The 18964-nt window shown below is 40.4% G+C and overlaps 1 protein-coding gene and 1 non-coding gene across 8 annotated transcripts in view; both read right to left on the bottom strand.

The window, feature by feature from the left end:
* The window catches only part of Lims1 (LIM zinc finger domain containing 1), a 98163-nt gene that overhangs the window by 16322 nt on the left and 62877 nt on the right, over nt 1-18964 (bottom strand). For 5 of the 7 annotated variants that reach the window (XM_048352489.1, XM_048352490.1, XM_048352491.1 and 2 more), the window contains exon 2: nt 5870-6029. In XM_048352489.1, coding sequence (XP_048208446.1) covers nt 5870-6029 — 160 coding nt within the window. Of the gene's footprint in view, nt 1-5869; nt 6030-9026; nt 10162-18964 lie in introns of those variants that run through there. The other 2 variants (XM_048352495.1, XM_048352487.1) reach the window with 2 other exon arrangements.
* LOC125356971 lies at nt 1389-1577 on the bottom strand. The gene has a single exon (XR_007212006.1). It is a non-coding gene; the product is annotated as a U2 spliceosomal RNA (small nuclear RNA).

Here is an 18964-nt window from a genome sequence, read left to right as displayed (position 1 = left end):
AGCCAGACTTGGGAGCTACTACAGTTGGGTATCAGAGTCTGTGACTGAATTTCTCTGATTTATGGCATTTATCAGCCTTCCCTGACCACCGCTGATTGTGGCTTTCCAAAAATCTTCACATGCATTGGAGAATGATTGGACACACTGAAAATTTACAGAAAACAGCACTGATGAAGCATATTTTTCTTTGAGTCAAACTACAATACAAAGCTTCAGTATCAGTAATACTTCTTCTCTTTTTTTTTTTTTTTTTGTCTGTTATGGGACTTGAACTCTGGGCCTGGGAGCTGTCCCTGAGCTCTTCAGCTCAACGCTACAACTCTACCACTTAAGCCTCAGCTCTACTTCTGGTTTTCTGGTAGTTAATTAGAGATACGAGTTTCACAGCCTTTTCTGCCAGGCTGGCTTTGAACTGCTATCCTCAGATCTCATTCTCCTGAGTAGCTAGGATTACAGGTGTGAGCCACCAGCACCCAGCATCAGTAATAATTTATTACTCATAAATTTATATAATCTCTGTAACTGGCTTTTGTCTGAAATGATTACAGGAACCATAATGTCACCAAAATTACTACAAAACATATTTCTGGAACCAGAACAAAGTGTGGTCTACATAGCCTGCCATATGTTGTGGGTGTTCCATACATATGGTAGGATTAGGGTTTGAACTCAGGGCCTCATACCTGGTAAGATGGCACCCCACCGTGAGACATACCACCAATCCCTTTTTGCACTGGTTATTTTGAGATAGGGTCTCACTTTTTTGTTCAGGTCTGGGCTTGGACTTCTATCCTACTGTTTTACACTTTCTTGCCATAGCTGGGATGACAGATGTCATGAAAGAAGCCCAGCTTCCTCCATTGAGATGCAACCTTGTGAACTTTTCTGTCTGGGCTAACCTGGAACTGGAATACTCTTGATCTCAGCCTCCCTGTAGCTGAGATGATGGGTATAAGCCACTGCACTGGCCATAAATATGAGCAAAAAACAGCAGTGATAGCTGTATAAGAGAAAACCATGTCAAATTATAAAATATATGTAAACCATTTCAGTCCAGAGAGGCAAAGCATTATAGTATAAGAGGATATATTATAGCGCAAGGTGCTCACCTTACAAAGGTCTCACATTGATCATTAAGTCCAACCCATATTCAACAGAAGGAAAATTTGAGTTATTTTTCTTTTTAATGTATGCTTTTAGAAATGAGAGTTCTAAGTGAGTTAATCTATTTAACATGCTAGAGATGTACTTGAAATATGTAGTCATTATTTATAGCTGTGTAGGTTCCAGGTTTGCGCATAACAGTTAATAAGCAGTAGCTTGCACTGGGAGAATATTGCCAAATTTGGGTATATAGAACTTCAAAACCTTAGCAACTGTGATGGTGGAATGGATACTCCATTCTTGGAGGTACTTTCATAGTAGGCTGATGAGTACAGTGGATAGCAAGCTCTTTTTCCACTTCTCTGTTCCAAAATCTATTTAATACAATGCCTTTGGATAGAGGAAGTATGAAATAATAAATTGATAAAAATAGGTACTATACTTGATCTTAGTCAAGAGTCCAAAGAAGTGGTATGAATTTTTAATTCAAGAAATGATATGCCAATTGCTAGAAGTTGTTATATTAAAATCCCAATCAGATATATTAGACTCTAACCTTGATATGTTACTTAATATCAAAACATTTAGGAGGGGCTGGGGATATGGCCTAGTGGCAAGAGCGCTTGCCTCGTATACATGAGGCCCTGGGTTCAATTCCCCAGCACCACATATACAGAAAATGGCCAGAAGCGGCGCTGTGGCTCAAGTGGCAGAGTGCTAGCCTTGAGCAAAAAGAAGCCAGGGACAGTGCTCAGGCCCTGAGTCCAAGGCCCAGGACTGGCCAAAAAACAAACAAACAAACAAACAAAACATTTAGGAATGCCAGTATCAAGAAACCATTTATAACTATAGGTCCTCTACTGCCCCTCCCAGCGACTCAGATCAGGAACTACCCTACAAGTATTTAAAGGCAAACACCAAAGTTGTATCAAATTGAAAATAATTTTATTCAATGCTGTAAGTCAAACATTTTCAAATAATTTGGCAGAAGATAAATGTGGTGTGTTTATGAGATATGTAAGTAATAAGATGATCACTGTACTAATGTCTCAATTTTCCTGTTGGCTTTTAAATGTTCAAATATTCAACAACTCAGAATGGCCTTCACCAACATATCTACTCAGTGTTCAACACGTGGTACTGGGAGCATATCAAGACTCAGGAAACTGGCCAAACTGATGGGCAGCTGTACCCACGACTGGACTTGCTAACTACCATTTAAGAAAGCATTTCTTCCATTTACTTGCACTGCATGTAGACAGGATAAAGCTTGGATCAGTAACAAGGCTTTGTTTTTGTTTTGTCATGGGTCGTGAGCTTTAACTCTGGGCCTGAGCACTGTCCCTGAGCTCTTCAGCTCAAGGCTAGTGCTTTACCACTTGAGCCACAGCACCGCTTCCAGTTTTCTGGTAGTTTTACTGGAGACAAGAGTCTCACAGACTTTCCTGTCTGGGCTGGCTTTGAACTGCGGTCCTCAGATCTCAGCCTCCTGAGTAGCTAGGATTTACAGGTGTGAGCCATTGGCACCTGGCAGGAACAAGGTTTTGACATACAGCCTGACAATGTTTGGGTTTGGAAATGATTGACTTAGTTCTCAGTTAATATATTAGCACTATGTTTTGTGTCTATGCCATCCATGCACTGTAAATACTTAGACATATACTGTGTCAATTAAATTAATGCTAGAAATACAAAGTGCTGGGTGGATTCAGAGAAGATACATGAAATGAAACAGATGGGATTAGGCTGGGAACTCTACTAATGATAGTGTTAATAATAAATGCTTTTGTTAAAGATACTTGATGACAGAAGCTGCAGGGCACAGGATCAGTAAATGCTTCCTTACATTCTTCAATGGGGATGATGTCTCACCTTAATAACACATTTCACTTTCATGTTTGGGGGAAAAGATCACAATGAGTCAAAGCCAATATGGGTAATAATCCTGGTAACTGTTTTATTTCTCTTAAAAAAAAAAAACTGCAGATGAGCCAGAAATACCTGTGTTCTTATCTCTAGATAAGGACACAGTGAATGGGTGGGAAATAAGGGTCACATTCCAGACTGGTCTTTGTGGGCAGAGAAAAAACTTCCTGATTGTCTAACTCAAAGTATCAAATCTTCCACATTGAAAGTGAAGTCACATTTTCCAAGGCAGGTGAGTGTGCAGAACTCCTATGTCTTTGTTGTTGTATTTTTGAGACATGGTTCCACTATGTAGGTAGTGTTGGCCTTGACTGCACTCTCTTCCTGTCTCAGCCTCTCAGAAGCTGGGATTGCAGGCTTGTGCCTTTCATCGCGCTCATGTATAAGTCTTCATGGCTAGTCATAACAGGTGAAAAAATAAGGACTGGAAAAAAATTTTTTTTTGTAGTGCTGGACATAGAACCTAGAGCGTTATGCATGCTAAGCAAGGGTACTACCACTGAACTATCTTGCCAGCTGTGCCTGTATCGTTTATACAAAGACTGATGCATGTAAGTCATGTTTCAAACAGTAACCAAATGAGGTAATTCGAACTTCCACTTCTGGCAAGCATTTTATTGTTGGACATAATTTATAATGCAGGTTATTTTTGTTTGAAGCTCTGGGTAGCTTTTTCTCTATTATCATTTAACCAAAAATAAAATTCTTATTTCCCAGTTGCAAGTTTTCAAATGTTGGCCGGGATAAGAAACTTAAATAGTAAACATTATACCTAAAATAGCAACCTTCTTTAGACCCCAGAAAGCTTAAACTGGCAACAGCTCATTAATAGCCCAGGCCTGGGACTCATAACATCTTTGGAGTAATACTGGGGAGGTATTTATAGTCTGGGAGTGAAGGGGAGTAAGGAGTAGGCAGGATGACAAGCATGAGTCATGCTTTATTCTGCTCTGTTCAAAAGCCATTTCTGAACCTTTCCTTCTGATCAAGCACAAGTGGCCTTGTAGCTGACAGGATCACACGCAAAAGGAGGCGTGTAGGAGGCAGCCATGCTGGCTAATGAAGATAGTATAACGTCAGCATTCATTCCAAAGCGTCAGGCAAAAGGACAGTGAAGGAGAGAGCTGAAGAAGGGCTGGAGTTGGAGCTCCAGAGTGTTCTCCTAGGGAAAAACAGGCAGGGAATTAAGAAAGCAGCTGGGCAGAACAGCGCCTGCCTCTTCTCTAAGCTCCTGAGGCTCTATATTGAGTCCTTTGCTTAACCATTATATCGCTAGTAATACCTTTCCTTTGAAAAAGCCATATTGAGTAATAGAGACCAAAACAGGGTCTAATACCTTTCAGGTCACAAATCTACTTTCTTTCTTTTTAAATGTTCAATTTATTGTCGATTAATCTGGATTTTTTTAATGGGATGGGAGAGAGTATACACCATCAAATCCTTTTGGAAACAGGGAAAGAAGAAGGAAGTAGCAGATTTTTTTTCCGGCCCATCCTGGGGCTGGAACTCAGGGCCTGAGCACTGTCCCTGGCTTCTTTTTGCTCAAGACTAGTACCCTGCCACTTGAGCCACAGCGCCACTTCTGGTTTTTTCTGTTTATGTGATACTGAGGAATCAAACCCAGGGCTTCATGTATACGAGGCAAGCACTCTGCCACTAGGCCATATTCCCAGCCCCACAAATCTACTTTCTTACCATGGATATTTCAACCATTCAGGGCTCCAGGAAGACAAGAAGAAAAGTAAGGATGAGAAAGGATTTATGGGGTATGAAGATTAATGCTCCTTCTGGAGCTATATTTCTAGGACTTTTCCATGTGCTGTAGTGCCTGCGAGGAGTTCCTGTGATTTCATGTTATCTCAGTATGTGCTGTGAATATAAGCTGGGTGTCACCCTAGACAGAGTATGTTTAGTATGAAAAAAGGGACCATAATGGTGAAATATTGAATATGATACAAACAGTAGACCATGTGGTAACACCAGAGTATCAAGAAGAACTTATGTTTAGAAAAGAACTCAAGGTACCTAGAAAGATTAAACATAGTTCGGGTCCCCAATACTCATTTTCGATATCCTATTTATGTATGTATGTATGTATGTATGTATGTATGTATGTATGTATGTAAGTATGTATGTATGTATGTCAGTCATGGGACTTACACTCGAGGCCTGGGCATTGTCCCTGAGTTCTTTTCGCTCAATGCTAGCGATCTACCATGTTGAGCCACAACACCATTTCTGGTTTTCTAGTGGTTAACTGGAAATAAGGGTCTCACAGACTTTCCTGCCCAGGCTGGCTTTGAATCACAATCCTCACATCTCAGTCTCCTAAGAAGCTAGGAATACAGGGGTGAGCCACCAGTGCCCAGTTTAATTTTCAATATTTTTAAAACAAAATAAGGGCATGAAAGCTCTTGTGCATAACTGGAGAGCTATGCGGTAGATCACTCCAGACTTTCCTTTAGGGAGAATGTCCAGTGGTATCCTGAGAAAGAGATACACAAACAGAGGAGTTGACAAGATCTATACAGGGGCAAACATATAGGTTCCTATGTGTAAAAGCCAGAGATATTGCAGCTGTCTGATAGGCAGAGCTGCAAAGTACTGTGGATTCTTAAATAGGAAAATAAATGAACAATGTAAATGTTGGTGTCTAAAAAGGCATCCTATCTGGGCTGCAAATTATGTTTCCTATACACATCATCACTGACCTCACAGTTACTGAATACCTGGGCAAGCACATGGCACTTCAATCTTTGATAATGAACTTGAAGGAAAGTCTAGAAAAGAAAGGAAGGAGCAGAGATGATGCTTCTTTGTTCCTACTCAGTGGACTCACCTCATAGAAGAGTCCTTCTGGAAACTGCTGGAAGCACTGAGCACACACAAAGCACTGCTCATGGTATAGCTCGCCGTTACTGTTCACAATCTTCTCCGCGGGTGCAAAGCCGCCCTTGCAGCGCTCACAAGTAGCACTGGCCAGGGCATTGGCCATATTGCTGCAACACACAAAAGACAGCAAGTCAGACTGCCAATCTTTTCTTAGGCTTAACACTGGTCACAGAATTTAACAATTAGGAGCTGGGGATATAGCCTAGTGGCAAAAGTGCCTGCCTCAGATACACGAGGCCCTAGGTTCGATTCCCCAGCACCACATATACAGAAAACGGCCAGAAGCGGCGCTGTGGCTCAAGTGGCAGAGTGCTAGCCTTGAGCAAAAAGAAGCCAGGGACAGTGCTCAGGCCCTGAGTCCAAGGCCCAGGACTGGCCAAAAAAAAAAAAAAAGAAAAAAGAATTTAACAATTAGAACATAAAACTCATATTAGGCCTATAAAGCCATTATGTTTTGTTTTGTTTTGGTTTGGTTTTGGGCTTGGGCTTGAACTCAGGGCGTGGGGGCTATCCCTGAGCTTTTGTGCTCAAGGCCTAGTGCTCTACCACTTGAAATACAGCTCTACTACCTAAAGCCCTGTTTTCTTGTCAATCCAACTACCCTAGTCTTCTCACACTAGCAACTTACAGTCTGAAATGATCTTCTTTGGTTCTCTTAGTTGTTAGCATTTTTAGCATTCTTCTAGTTAATATACCACAAGTCTTTACAGTGTGTTTGGGTACTAGGAATGGAAATAAGAAGTCAAAAATTGCTTTCAGCCTAGTGTAGTGGTACATACCTGTAACCCCACTTTACTAAGGATTAGGCTGAAGTGGAGTATCACTCGAGCTTGAGAGTTTCAGGCTAGCCTAGACAAATACACTGCAATCCCATCTTCAAGAAGAAAAAAAAGGAAGTTTTCCTTAAGGAACTCAGGTACACAGTTACTTAATTAGAATAACCATGAGACATCTTGAAGTTAGTTTCCCTTTTGAGAATGGAATCTAAACTGCATGCCATTGGAAAGCTATGTTATAACATAAACACAGGCTATTCCTTTGAGTATATCCTATTTAAAGTAAATACTTATCTCTTAAAACCAAGCCAAGGTACCCAGTCCTGGGTGGCAAACCTAGCCTATGCTTCATAAACAAATCTCCATTCTGTCATTTCAGAATGTGAGATGGAGGGAAATATAGTCTCTTTCTGTCCAAACAGTGGCAGCTTTGTCAAAGTTCCAAAGTTTTTCTTGGTCAAAATCCACACATAGCTGGGTACTGGTGGCTTGTGCCTGTAATCCTAGCTGTTCAGGAGGCTGAGATTTGAAGACTGAGTTTCAAAGCCTGCCCCAGCAGGAAAATCCATGAGACTCTTATCTCCAGTTAACCACCAGAAAACCAGAAGTGGCACTGTGGCTCAAGTGGTAGAGCACTAGCCTTGAACAGAAAAGCTTAGGTCCTAAGCTCAACTTCCACAACCATCCAACCAAACAACCAATCAACCAAACAACAAATAAATAAACCCATACATGCTCCTGAGCGAGGAAGCATGATAAGTAAGCCCATGATTCTCAGAAGTGTTTTGATGCTACTGCTCATGACAGCACTATTAGTCATTCAAGTCTCACAAAAGATTCCTCAAACCTCAGTGACCTTAATGAAACTCCAAACAGGCTGGAGAAGAGGATTCTGAGCTAATTTGTTAATAAGATAATAGTTTGTTAATAAAATATAGTTCTCAAAGTGTGGTGTCTGAAAAAAAAATCTCCTCTTTTCTAACCATATCTTTGTGGTGGCTGCATTTATCTACTGAAACAGGCACATATGAGACAGTGTCTTTTGTCAAGACAAACATTAGTAAGATATGCACAAATGAAAACAATGCCATTTTTCTTTATATATTACTAACATGTTAGTATTGCTCTTAGATAAATTTGTAAATATTTATTATTTTTCTCACGTTTGAATTTCTTATACAGTATACTGACAATTGACTTCAATACTCCCCCCATCCTCCAGCACGGGAAGAGTGTAAAGTGATCCCCTGATCTAAATGTTGGAATTCCACTGACCTAGTCGTACTCGTTACATTGTATAGAGTTCATACCCAAGATCAAATACTCAAGCAGAATTAGCAAAATAGGTAGACACTACAGAAACAAGTACAGAATTATTTCACACACTAGAAAAATAGACTGGTCTAGAGATGATGTGATATGTATTTTTCATGAAGTAATCTTCTTAGTAACAAAGGAGGGAAAAGGAAATGGTAATCATCTTGCCTTCCTACCAACCACTTACATTTCTCTTTCCTCTCTTGTCTTGAACTCCTGAAATAGTACACTTCTTAAACAGTCAATTTTAAAATATTACCTATGATAGATGATATACCTTAAAACACGTAAGTGACAGTTATGGCTGTCATCAGTTTACTTATAAGTAACTAACTTTTCAGGCACAATTTTCACTAAAAAGTGTTGATATTAAGAAATATATGAGGAGAGATATATTTATGTAAAAGCCTTAATATAGAATTCTAACAAGCCCATCATGATTGATTTTGCAGATCTACTTCTATATATTAACCTCACATAGGAAGCAGCAATCCAGCTTTCTATTATTCTCATTTTATTAGCATGTGTGAAACAAGTTTTCTGCTCCTTAAATACAACAATGTGTAAAATCCAAATCTTGCGAGTTTACTAAGTAAAATATTGGTTACTGAGTTAATTCCCCAACAAAAATGTTTATCTTGCTTAAACTTGGCTTTATCTTCGAAGAGTTCAAGTGTGTAAATTTTTCCTAGTGTAAATCCTGACGGCTAAAACTCTCTCCTTCCCCCGCGGGCAGAATGAAAACATACTGTTTTTGGAAACCTACTGAGGACAAGGACTTTCTACTCTTCTTGTGATGACAACACTTTCTTTCTCCTCTGAGAAAGGAAATCTTCAAGGCAACCTGTTGGCCAGGAGGATAGCTATATGAGCCATCCCTAGGGTCCCCAGACCCCCCATGAAAAGCCCTGCAACACAGAATCACATGAAGACATAGCAAAACTGCTAGGGAATGGAGTGCTGAAAATCTCGAGCTCCAGAAGGAGGCATTCCAGGAAAGGGGAGACTCACAATTTTGCATAAAAGTCACAGAACTCCTTGTAGACTTTGACATCACTGTGCCTGCGCTGCAATTTGGACACAGCCCTCTCATCTTCATTCCCATTCTCTTCGTGGACACTATTAAGGACCATTTGGGGGATCTCTTCATTCTCCGGGATAGCGTAGGGGCGTGTTCGGCTAGAGAAGGCCATGGTGGGTGCTGAGCGCTCCAGAGCTCAGGGATCAGAGCAGCAGGGCGACAAGGCAGGAGGAACAATACCCAGACCTCCGGGCTTCCTAGCCAGGGTCACTCCCACTGTTCCCATGCGCGTCAGCCAGCTGCCAGGGTCACTACTGACGCGCTTCATGTTAAGAGCTCAGCAGCACAGCACTCAGTTGCACAGTAGTCTGAGTTTACTGCGGCTTCCTAGAAGTTCTAAAAAAAACATTCCACAAAGTAGTGACAGGCTTTTTGTTGAGCAGCCTCTCCATGGATTATGACCATAAACACTAGTACAGGGCCAGAGGGCGGCTTATAGGCCCTCAAGAGAAACAAATTTCCATATGCCCTGGGCATTTGTTGTCAGGCAGAACCAACACTGCGCTCCTTCAACTTGCGAGAGCATAGAATCTTTTGGAGAGCTTGCTGGACCCTCTTCACAAGCTTTCGGGTCTTGAGACGGATGCTGCTGGCACCTGACCTGGGCTCCACAATCCCAGGGTGTGGATGTTAGCTATGCAAACAATTAGCAAACCCCTGAACCTTTAAGTGCTGTTTTGCCTTCTCTTATCGTTTCTCTTAGGACACAGCAAGAATTCAACAAAGGCTTCAATGAAGAGATGTAAGTAGAAATAGGAATGAGATGGCGCTTAAGTATAACTCTCTTCTATTTCACCTCAGTTAATCCTGTAACAGGTGAGCCAGGGCTTCTTAATCTTATCCTAATAGGAAGCTATCATATGCTCTGGCTTCCTTGCTATATTCAGTTCACAGTACTGTTTCATAATTGTGCTAGCAATGATAATGATGATGATGATGTAGCACTACTGGCCACAAAAGGGCTCAGTATCTTTCTATAGCTCCCGTCCTTTTAGCACGGTGCGCTGTTCCACCTAAAGCAAGAGACAAAGGGGAACTGTGAAAAAGATTTTACAGAAGCTTGGAGACATCTGTAAGCCTAGCTACTCAGGAGGCTGAGATCTGAGGACTGCTGCCCAGCCCTGCTGCTGCTCTAGCCCAGCAGGAAAGTCCATGAGACTCTTATCTCCAACTAATCATCAAAAAGCTGGAAATGGGGCTGGGAATGTGGCTTAGTGGTAGAATGCTTGTCTAGCATGCATGAAGACCTGGGTTTCCCTTTTTGAGTGTATCTTCTTCAGTTTTTCCCATCAGTGTTTTGTAGTTTTCATTAGGGAGATTGTTCTTTTCCTTGTTTAAATTTGTTCCTAGATATTTTCCTCTTTCTTTAAAAAAAGATTATGAATAGAATTGCTTTCCTAATTACTTTCATTATCAGTGTATTAAAATCTACTAATTTTTGCATGTAGGTCTTGTACACTGTACCATTATTGAATTCATTTGTAAATTCTAACCATTTGGGTGGCATATTAAAACTGTTTTCTACAAACTGCCACTGTTTGGACAGAAAGAGACTACATATTCTCCCCAATCTCACATTCTGAAATGACAGAGTGGAGATTTGTTTATGAAGCATAGACTAGGTTTGCCACCCAGGACTGGGTACCTTGGCTTGGTTTTAAGAGATAAGTATTTAAATAGGATATACTCAAAGGAATAGCCTGTGTTTATGTTATAACATGGCTTTCCAATGACGTGCAGTTTAGATTCCATTCTCAAAAGGGAAACTTTGACTTCAAGATGTCTCATGGGTATTCTATAAGTAACTGTGTACCTGAGTTCCTTGAGGAAAACTACATATATAGAAAAAGTCAGAAGTAGCACTGTGGCTCAAGTGGTAGAGTGCTAGCCCTGAGCAACAAGAATCTCAGGGACAGTGCTTAAGCCCTAAATTCAAATCCCAGGACTGGCCAAAAAAAAAAAAAAAGATGGAAATGTAACTGTGGCTCAAGAGGTGTGTGCATGTGTGTGTGTGTGGGGGGGGTGCCCATCCATCCAGTGTGGTCCTTTTTATTGCTGAGTAGTATTCCATAGTACTGATGTATGGTGTAATATTCACCTCATTCACCTATTGAAAGATATTTTACAAATACTTCATACTTTTAATTTTTTTCTTATTACTGTAAAGGTGATATACAGAGGGGTTATAGTTATATAGCCAAGTAATGAATATATATCTTTTTGGACAATATCACACCTTCCTTCTCTCTCTCCCAGTTTTTCTCTCCCATCCCCACCCATAAGTTGTATAGTTCATATTCAACATAGTATCTAGTGAGTACCATTGCTGCATTTGTTCACCTTTTGTCCCTCCATTTCTGTGTTCCCCTTACCAACACCCAAAGACAGATAAATAAACAAAACAAAACAAAACAAAAACAGAAACAACAACAAAGAAAAAAACCCTCTTGTTTCCATATCCTGGAATTCATTTCAATAAATATTTTATCAAAGGCATATTAACATTGCACTTTTTGGTTCCTCCCCTAAGAGTATCCTCCTTTGGTCTCACTGTGTGTGGATGCCTAGAGTTCTGTTTTCTATAATGGCTGCACTAATGTACATTCCCATCAATACTGTATGAGAGTTCTCCATTTTCTACATTCCCACCAGTGTTTACTTTTCTGTCATTTTAACAAAAGTCATTCTTTTTTTTTTTTGCCAGTCCCGGGCCTTGGACTCAGGGCCTGAGCACTGTCCCTGGCTTCTTCCCACTCAAGGCTAGCACTCTGCCACTTGAGCCACAGCGCCGCTTCTGGCCGTTTTCTGTATATGTGGTGCTGGGGAATCAAACCCAGGGCCTCGTGTATCCAAGGCAGGCACTCTTGCCACTAGGCCATATCCCCAGCCCTAACAAAAGTCATTCTAACTCAGGTAAGATGATACCCTGTTTTTATCTGGATTTAGCTAATGATTTTCATATACTTGTTGGCATTTGTATATCATCTTTGGAGATATGTTAATTTAGATCACTTGTACACATGCTTCCATATGGGTCTCCATATGTGAAGCACACACACTCTGCCACTAAGCTACCTCTATAAATTCTGTGTGTGTGTGTGTGTGTGTGTGTGTGTGTGTGTGTATGCACGTGCGCATGCCCACACTGGTATTGGGGCCTAAGGCATTGTCCTTTAACGTTTTTTGTTCAAGACTAGTGCTCTACCACTGGAGTCAAAGCTCCTCTTCTGGCTTTTTATTGGTTAATTAGAGATAAGAGTCTCATGGACTTTCCTGCTGGGGCTGTTTCAACCTCCATTCTCAGCTCTCACTTTCCTGAGTAGCAAGGATTACAGACCTGAGCCACCAGTGCCTGGTACTTTTAGTAGTTTAATGATTTGGGGTTTAGTTTAAGAGTTGGATGTGTTTTGGGTTGATTTTTGTTTATGGTGAAAGGTAGAGGTCTAGTTTCTGTCTTCTGCATTTGGATATCTAGATTTCCTAAGATCATTGATTGAAGAAATTTTCTTTCTCTGATGTGTTCTTACTGCCTCTGATGAAAATAAGTTGGTTACAAATCTATAGACTCTTTTTTTTTTTTCCTGGATTCTTTATTCTTCTCCACTAGTCTATGTGCTAGTTTTAGGCCAGTGCCATGTTGTTTTGATTACTACTACTTGGTAGTGTGTGTGTGTGTGTGTGTGTGTGTGTGCACCTGCCTATAATGGAGCTTCAACTCAGGGCCAGGGTACTCTCTCTTAGCTTTTTCATTCAAAGATAGTGCTCTACCACTTGAGACATACTTCCACTTTCTGCTATTTATTGATTAATTGGAAGTATGAGTCTCGGAGTTTTCTGCCAGGGCTGCCTTCAAGCTGAGATACGCAGAAATCAGCCTCCTGATAGCTAGGATTACAGATATGAACCACCAATGCCTGGTTTGTAGTATGTTTTGAAGTCAGGTATTTTAACTCTAGCTTTGTTCTATCTTCTCAGGAGAGCTTTAAAGTTTTGAATCTTTGTGGCGTAATGGAAATTTATATTTTAATATGAACTTGGCATTTTTATATGAATTGTATTGATTTTGTAGCCTGCTTTGGGCACTATGGACATTTTAGCAATATTCATTATTCCAATCTATGAAGACAGATGTCTTTTTCCCTTTTTGAGTATATCTTCTTCAGTTTTTCCCATCAGTGTTTTGTAATTTTCATTAGGGAGATTATTCTTTTCCTTGTTTAAATTTATTCCTAGATATTTTCCTCTTTCTTTAAAAAAAGATTATGAATAGGATTGCTTTCCTAATTACCTTATCAGTGTATTAAAATCTACTAATTTTTGCATGTAGGTTTTGTACCCTGTACCATTATTGAATTCATTTGTAAATTCTAACCATTTTTGGGTGGCATCTTAAAACTGTTTTCTACAAACAGGGATATAATTTGACTTCCTCCTTTTCTATTGGGATCTGCTTAAACAGACTTTTAAATAACAGTCACTTCAAAACAAATTGGTGATATGAGCAAATGTTCATGCAGCATGAAAATATTTTATAATAGTTTAATCAGTCAGCATAATAGAATAAACAAATAAATAAATAGAGCTTCGTGGCTTTGTCTCTTGGTTTATATTTTTCCTAGATTTCATTCTTTTCTCCTTTCCTTACTTTCTATAACAGAGAAATATCCTAAATGGAAACCAGAAGGAGAAAGAGGAAGGTTTGTAGAAAGATGGGGCCTGAAAGACTAGACCATCTTCTCTTCCATACCTCAGTTCTATTAGCCTCTCACTAGGAGCAAAAGACCTAACAAGCTGATTTTAGCATAAAAGTTCTTGGCAAAGAAATTCTTTGTATCTTGTATGGTGATGAATATAGAAACAATGGAGGTACTAAAGTGAGAGTTGAAAGCCAGCAAGGAGGCTTAGACAAGTCACCCACTAAATACAATGGTAAAAGTCAAGTAAGCTACCCTTCCTTTAGTAGCTCCTCTGATAAGGTCTATGTCGTTTTTTTCTTTCTTCTCCTTTTTCTTTTTATCAGTTGTGGGGCTAGAACTCAGGGCCTGGGCACTGTCCCTGAGCTTTTTTGTCAAGGCTAGCACTCTACCACTTTGAGCCACAGTGCCAGTTTCAGTTTTCTGGTGGTTCATTGGAGATAAGTTTCACAGACTTTCCTGCCTGGGCTAGCTTCGAACCACAATCTTCAGCGCTCATCCTCCTGAGTAGCTAGGATTACAGGCATGAACCACGATGCCTGGCCACATCTTCTTAAAATAGTAACTGCTCACATTGTCTCACTGTGAATTTTACATAATACTGAACACAATCTTTTACTATGTGTTCATGATGCAACAGACCCTAAAAAGTGTCTAATCCATAATCAGCAGAAAATACTTGTCGAATGAATCCACAAGTAGATACAAGTCACAGCTTCTACTTCTGAGTACACAATGTGATCAGGGAAAAAGTATACAGATATACATATAATTTCTTCCATATGCAAGGATAAGATGATGTAGAGAGATTTCTAGCATAGTACCTAGTGTGCCCTGAACAAGGGTCAGAAATTACAGGGCCACTGAAAGATTAAGCAGCATCAAAAAAGACTAGGCAAGCAGTCATTTCTCTGACTTAGCTACCACAGAGCAGAGTTAAAGAGTGTATTTTATTATTTTCCCAAGGAAGACAAGTAAGTAATTTAAGGCCAAATAAACACCACTGCTCAAAGTTTTATCCATGTATTTTGTTACTTTCAGACCACTTTTTGTTACTTAATTATTTTACTCTAAGAAATGTAAACAATCTTCTTGGCTATGATTGTAAACTTGAGAAAAGTCTCCACAATGTCCTGGAATGAAGCTGCCAGCCATTGATTGCAGCATCATCGGAACAGTCCCTGCAGAGGTCTGGACGATGTTCCTCAAAAATACCAAAAAGGCCCTTGGGTCTGAAGAGTATGTTTATTGAAGGACTCGAGGAGCATCTAGGCTTGCCTGAGGTTCTACATTCCTTAATAGTTGGTTCCTCCCAAAGACATTCATTCTATCATCTGACAAAGGCTCAGCACCATGACTTGGGTCTTTGGGAAACCCAGGACAGGTCTTAGCCCCAACCATTCTCCTGGATAACCAGAATAGAGACTTTTCTATTTTATACACTCATCACTTAATTTATTTGCTGTGTGCCAAAATCTATCACTTACTGAAGGGTGGAATTGGAGCCCTGTGCCAGTGTGCCTCATACTTTGTTAGGATCCACCATACATGACACAGCACTCTAGTGTCCGGTAGAGATGGCTACGAAATTTGACATTCTTCCAGTCTGCAAACTCCATGATTTCAGCCAAAATAAACTTCACCTACAAATGGCAAAAGGTAGGTAACCTGCTTAGAGACATAATACAAAACACTGCAGCTACTTATAGGAGCTCAAATACCTGGAAGTCTGAACATGATCATAAGCACAGTTACCAAAATTAAATAACAACAACAAACAAAACACGTAAAAAATAAGGGAACATTTTTCCTTTATAATGGAATGAATCCAGAGTCTTGCTTATGCCAAGGCAAGTGATCTATCACTACATTACACTGGTTTTTCCCAGACTACTAAAAACAATACAAGTATGAGTTGCAAGTAAAGATAATATAGCTACAAAGTTCTTTCTTATGTCCCAGCTTCAAGGACAAACACACTATGTTTTCTCTTAAAAGAGAGAGGAAACAGACAAAGGTCATCCAGAAACGGATATGGATTTGCCATCAATATGTCATTTTGGCTTGTGTGTTAGAATTGTTTCCTAATTCTTGATTGCACAACTCCCACCCTGCCCAAACAAAGCAAAACAAAACATTACCATAGAAGCATGAGAATGAGAAGAAAAGCACATTTTTCTTCAATTAGTTTAAAATGAAAAGCTGCACACTTTTGCATACTTGGATTATCAAAGTAGAACAGAGGGAGGCCGTGTAAAAAGGTGCATACCTGTAATCCTAGCTGCTAGGAAGGTGGAAGCGGGACTTTGAGTGTGAGATTAGCTCAGGCAAAGTTTGTGGAAAGACCCTGTCTCAAAACCAATAGTAAACAAATTTAAACAAAAGAACTGGGAAATAGCTCAAGTGGTAATGTACTTGGTGAAAGGTCCTGCTATTCCCAACAGCACTGCACAAACAAATAAACAAAGGAAGAGACACTTGGGACTTTGTTGTAGAATGTTAAGTATAATCGAACAGACTAAATGAAAAAAAATCATTTAACAAAAATAAAATAACTAGTTTAAATTATCTCTCTATTATTAATGCACCATTCCAGGACCTGAAAACAATCCAAATGCCTAAGAATTTTGATGAGGTTGTGTCTAGGATAAAGCAATTATCACTTGGCTATTTTTCTTTTGAAAAATCTCTTTTTGAAGCAAAACTTATCTGGAAGACATACCTTGTGCAGGAGATAGAATTACAGCACCATAAACCATATGATACTTTAAGAAAAAAAATGAGTGGAATGCTACTTGGTTGCAGGCTGAAAGCTTCCAGGAAGTAACCTAGCAAGCACATACTTTGTCCTAAAATCAATTCAGACACAGTGATTCTCGAGGATGGAGGCAACGTAAGAATTCCCTGTTGGGTGTCTGAGGCCATTCAGGAGCCACAGATCTAGGAGCAGCGCAGGGCCATCCAAGACAGGTGTCAGGTAGAGTAGTCTGCCTCTTGTTCAGTGTCAACAGAGTCCTAAGTGTGCTCCACAGGGTCAGATATACTCTGCCCAGAAGGGGCACAGATACTGAAAATCAATAGACCAGTCACTCAATCTTGGCCACTTTCAAAAGTATGGACAGCCTACTTAAGGTCTCCCTACTTCTCCACCACTACCCCCACCCCCACCCCACCCCCAACCTTGCTACAAGTACTAGGGCTTGAACTCAGAAGGGCCTAATAACACTTGGCTTGGCTTTTTAAAGGTGGTATACTGTTACTACTTGAGCCACACCTCCACTTACCAGGGGCCTATTTCTTGTGTAGCATCTTTCTCTGGATGATCTCTGTAAATTCCTCAACGTGTCCCAAGCAACAAGCACCCATCCAACAGGGACTTTGGTGTGTAAGCAATAACGGGGAAAGAAGAGGAGAGAGATGGAAATGCTCCTCATAGCATGATCCCCTTTCTTCATGATCCCCTCTGACATTAACATTCTGAATCTTGAGCAGTGAAAAAGCAATAGTGATACTCCATCCTTTCTCCACACAGACACAACAGAACTAACCTACTACCTGCATTGGGCCAACAGTGGCTACAAGGAGACATTCTCATAACACAATCAATCCGCCATAGAAAGACACTAAGAGACGAGCCTGAGGAAGCAGCAGAACATGCTGCCAACGTATGCCCACTAAGAAATAATTTATGCCATGTGGGAGTGTACACACACTGGGACAGGATCACCAGCCCTCATTTTCATTTCATAAGATGAATTTGCTCTCTTCCATCACCCGATTTAATAAAGCTTATGATAGAAAATGAGTGAAAGACAGAGAAGAATCAATTATATTCCCCCTCACCACTTTGACATGTTGGTCTGTTCTTTTAGAAAGTACCTGCACACCACATATATTTAAAGAAAACAGGCTTGGTGTAAGGGGACTATAATCATCTTTTTCTTTTCAGACAAGGTGTCACTATGTTCAGACTGGCCTTTCACTCATGATCCCCCTGCTTCGGCTTCCCTGGTGCTGACGTTGTAGACATGTACTGCTAGTGCCTGGCTACAAGTGATATTTAATAATGGTGGTCAGCGTATCCAGTTCTGAGTGACACATCTAAACAGACACAGAGCTACAAGACAGAAGAATGTGTTCTGAAACACAAATGCTCCTCATTTCTTCAAGAACACCAAGAGCCCTCAAAAATAAGAACTCTTAACCATACCTATAACAACCGACATGGAACTGAGTGCTTCCCAGTCTACAAACAATTCAGCTGGATGCCTGGGAGAGCACAGGGTGTTTAACCAGGGCAGAGCTGGTGGGCTGCTGCACTCCTCCCTCGCCCGCACAACTCCGCGCCCTTCAGCGGGGCTCCTTCAGTACACATCTTACTCAACTTCAACAACTCTGGTAAATTTCCCTCTTAGGTTAGGTGATTTTTTTTTTTGGCCAGTCCTGGGGCTTGAACTCAGGGCCTGAGCACTGTTTCTGGCTTCTTTTTGCTTGAGGCTAGCACTCTATCACTTGAACCACAGCGCCACTTCTGGCTTTTCCTATACACGTGGTGCTGAGGAATTGAACCCAGGGCTTCATGTATGCGAGGCAAGCATTCTACCACTCAGCCACATCCCCAGCCCCTGGGTGATTTTTCTTTCACTTTTCAAATGTTTTCCCTGAAGAGTACCTGTAAGACTCCTCCTTTACTGCTATTCACTTTTACCTTTCATTCTGTGATCCATTAATGTTTCTCACCCCTAAACACCTTCATAAAAAGATATTGTGTCCTGATCAAAATAGACACATTTGAAGAAGCCCTGCACTTTATATATAGAACACTATTTTTAGCTGAATGTTGATTTGAGAGATGCCCAGATTACCAGGGAAACCTTTTAGTGCCTCCAGGAGCTCTTTATATGGCTATACTGGCTACCAGCACCAGCCTTTCTGGCTCTAAATTACATTCTTATTTTAGTTCTGACTCAGCAGAGCTATCTCACCGAACACTGACCACATTGGGACAGGAAGTCAACTGGAGTTTTTACTCTATGACTAAGCTTAATGTGAGGCCTACTTTCTTCAATAAGGTTAAAAAAAGACCTAGGGAGGGAGAGAAAATTTTAGTATGAAGGACAAAAGTAAAAATATTTTACCCAAGTCAAGTGAAAATACTTTTCCTACTCAAATCT

The sequence above is a fragment of the Perognathus longimembris genome, chromosome 8 (genome assembly GCF_023159225.1).
Source record: "Perognathus longimembris pacificus isolate PPM17 chromosome 8, ASM2315922v1, whole genome shotgun sequence".
Lineage (NCBI taxonomy): Eukaryota > Metazoa > Chordata > Mammalia > Rodentia > Heteromyidae > Perognathus > Perognathus longimembris.
The sequence above is the reverse complement of the archived record's forward strand: the minus strand, read 5'-3'. Positions and strand labels throughout refer to the sequence as shown.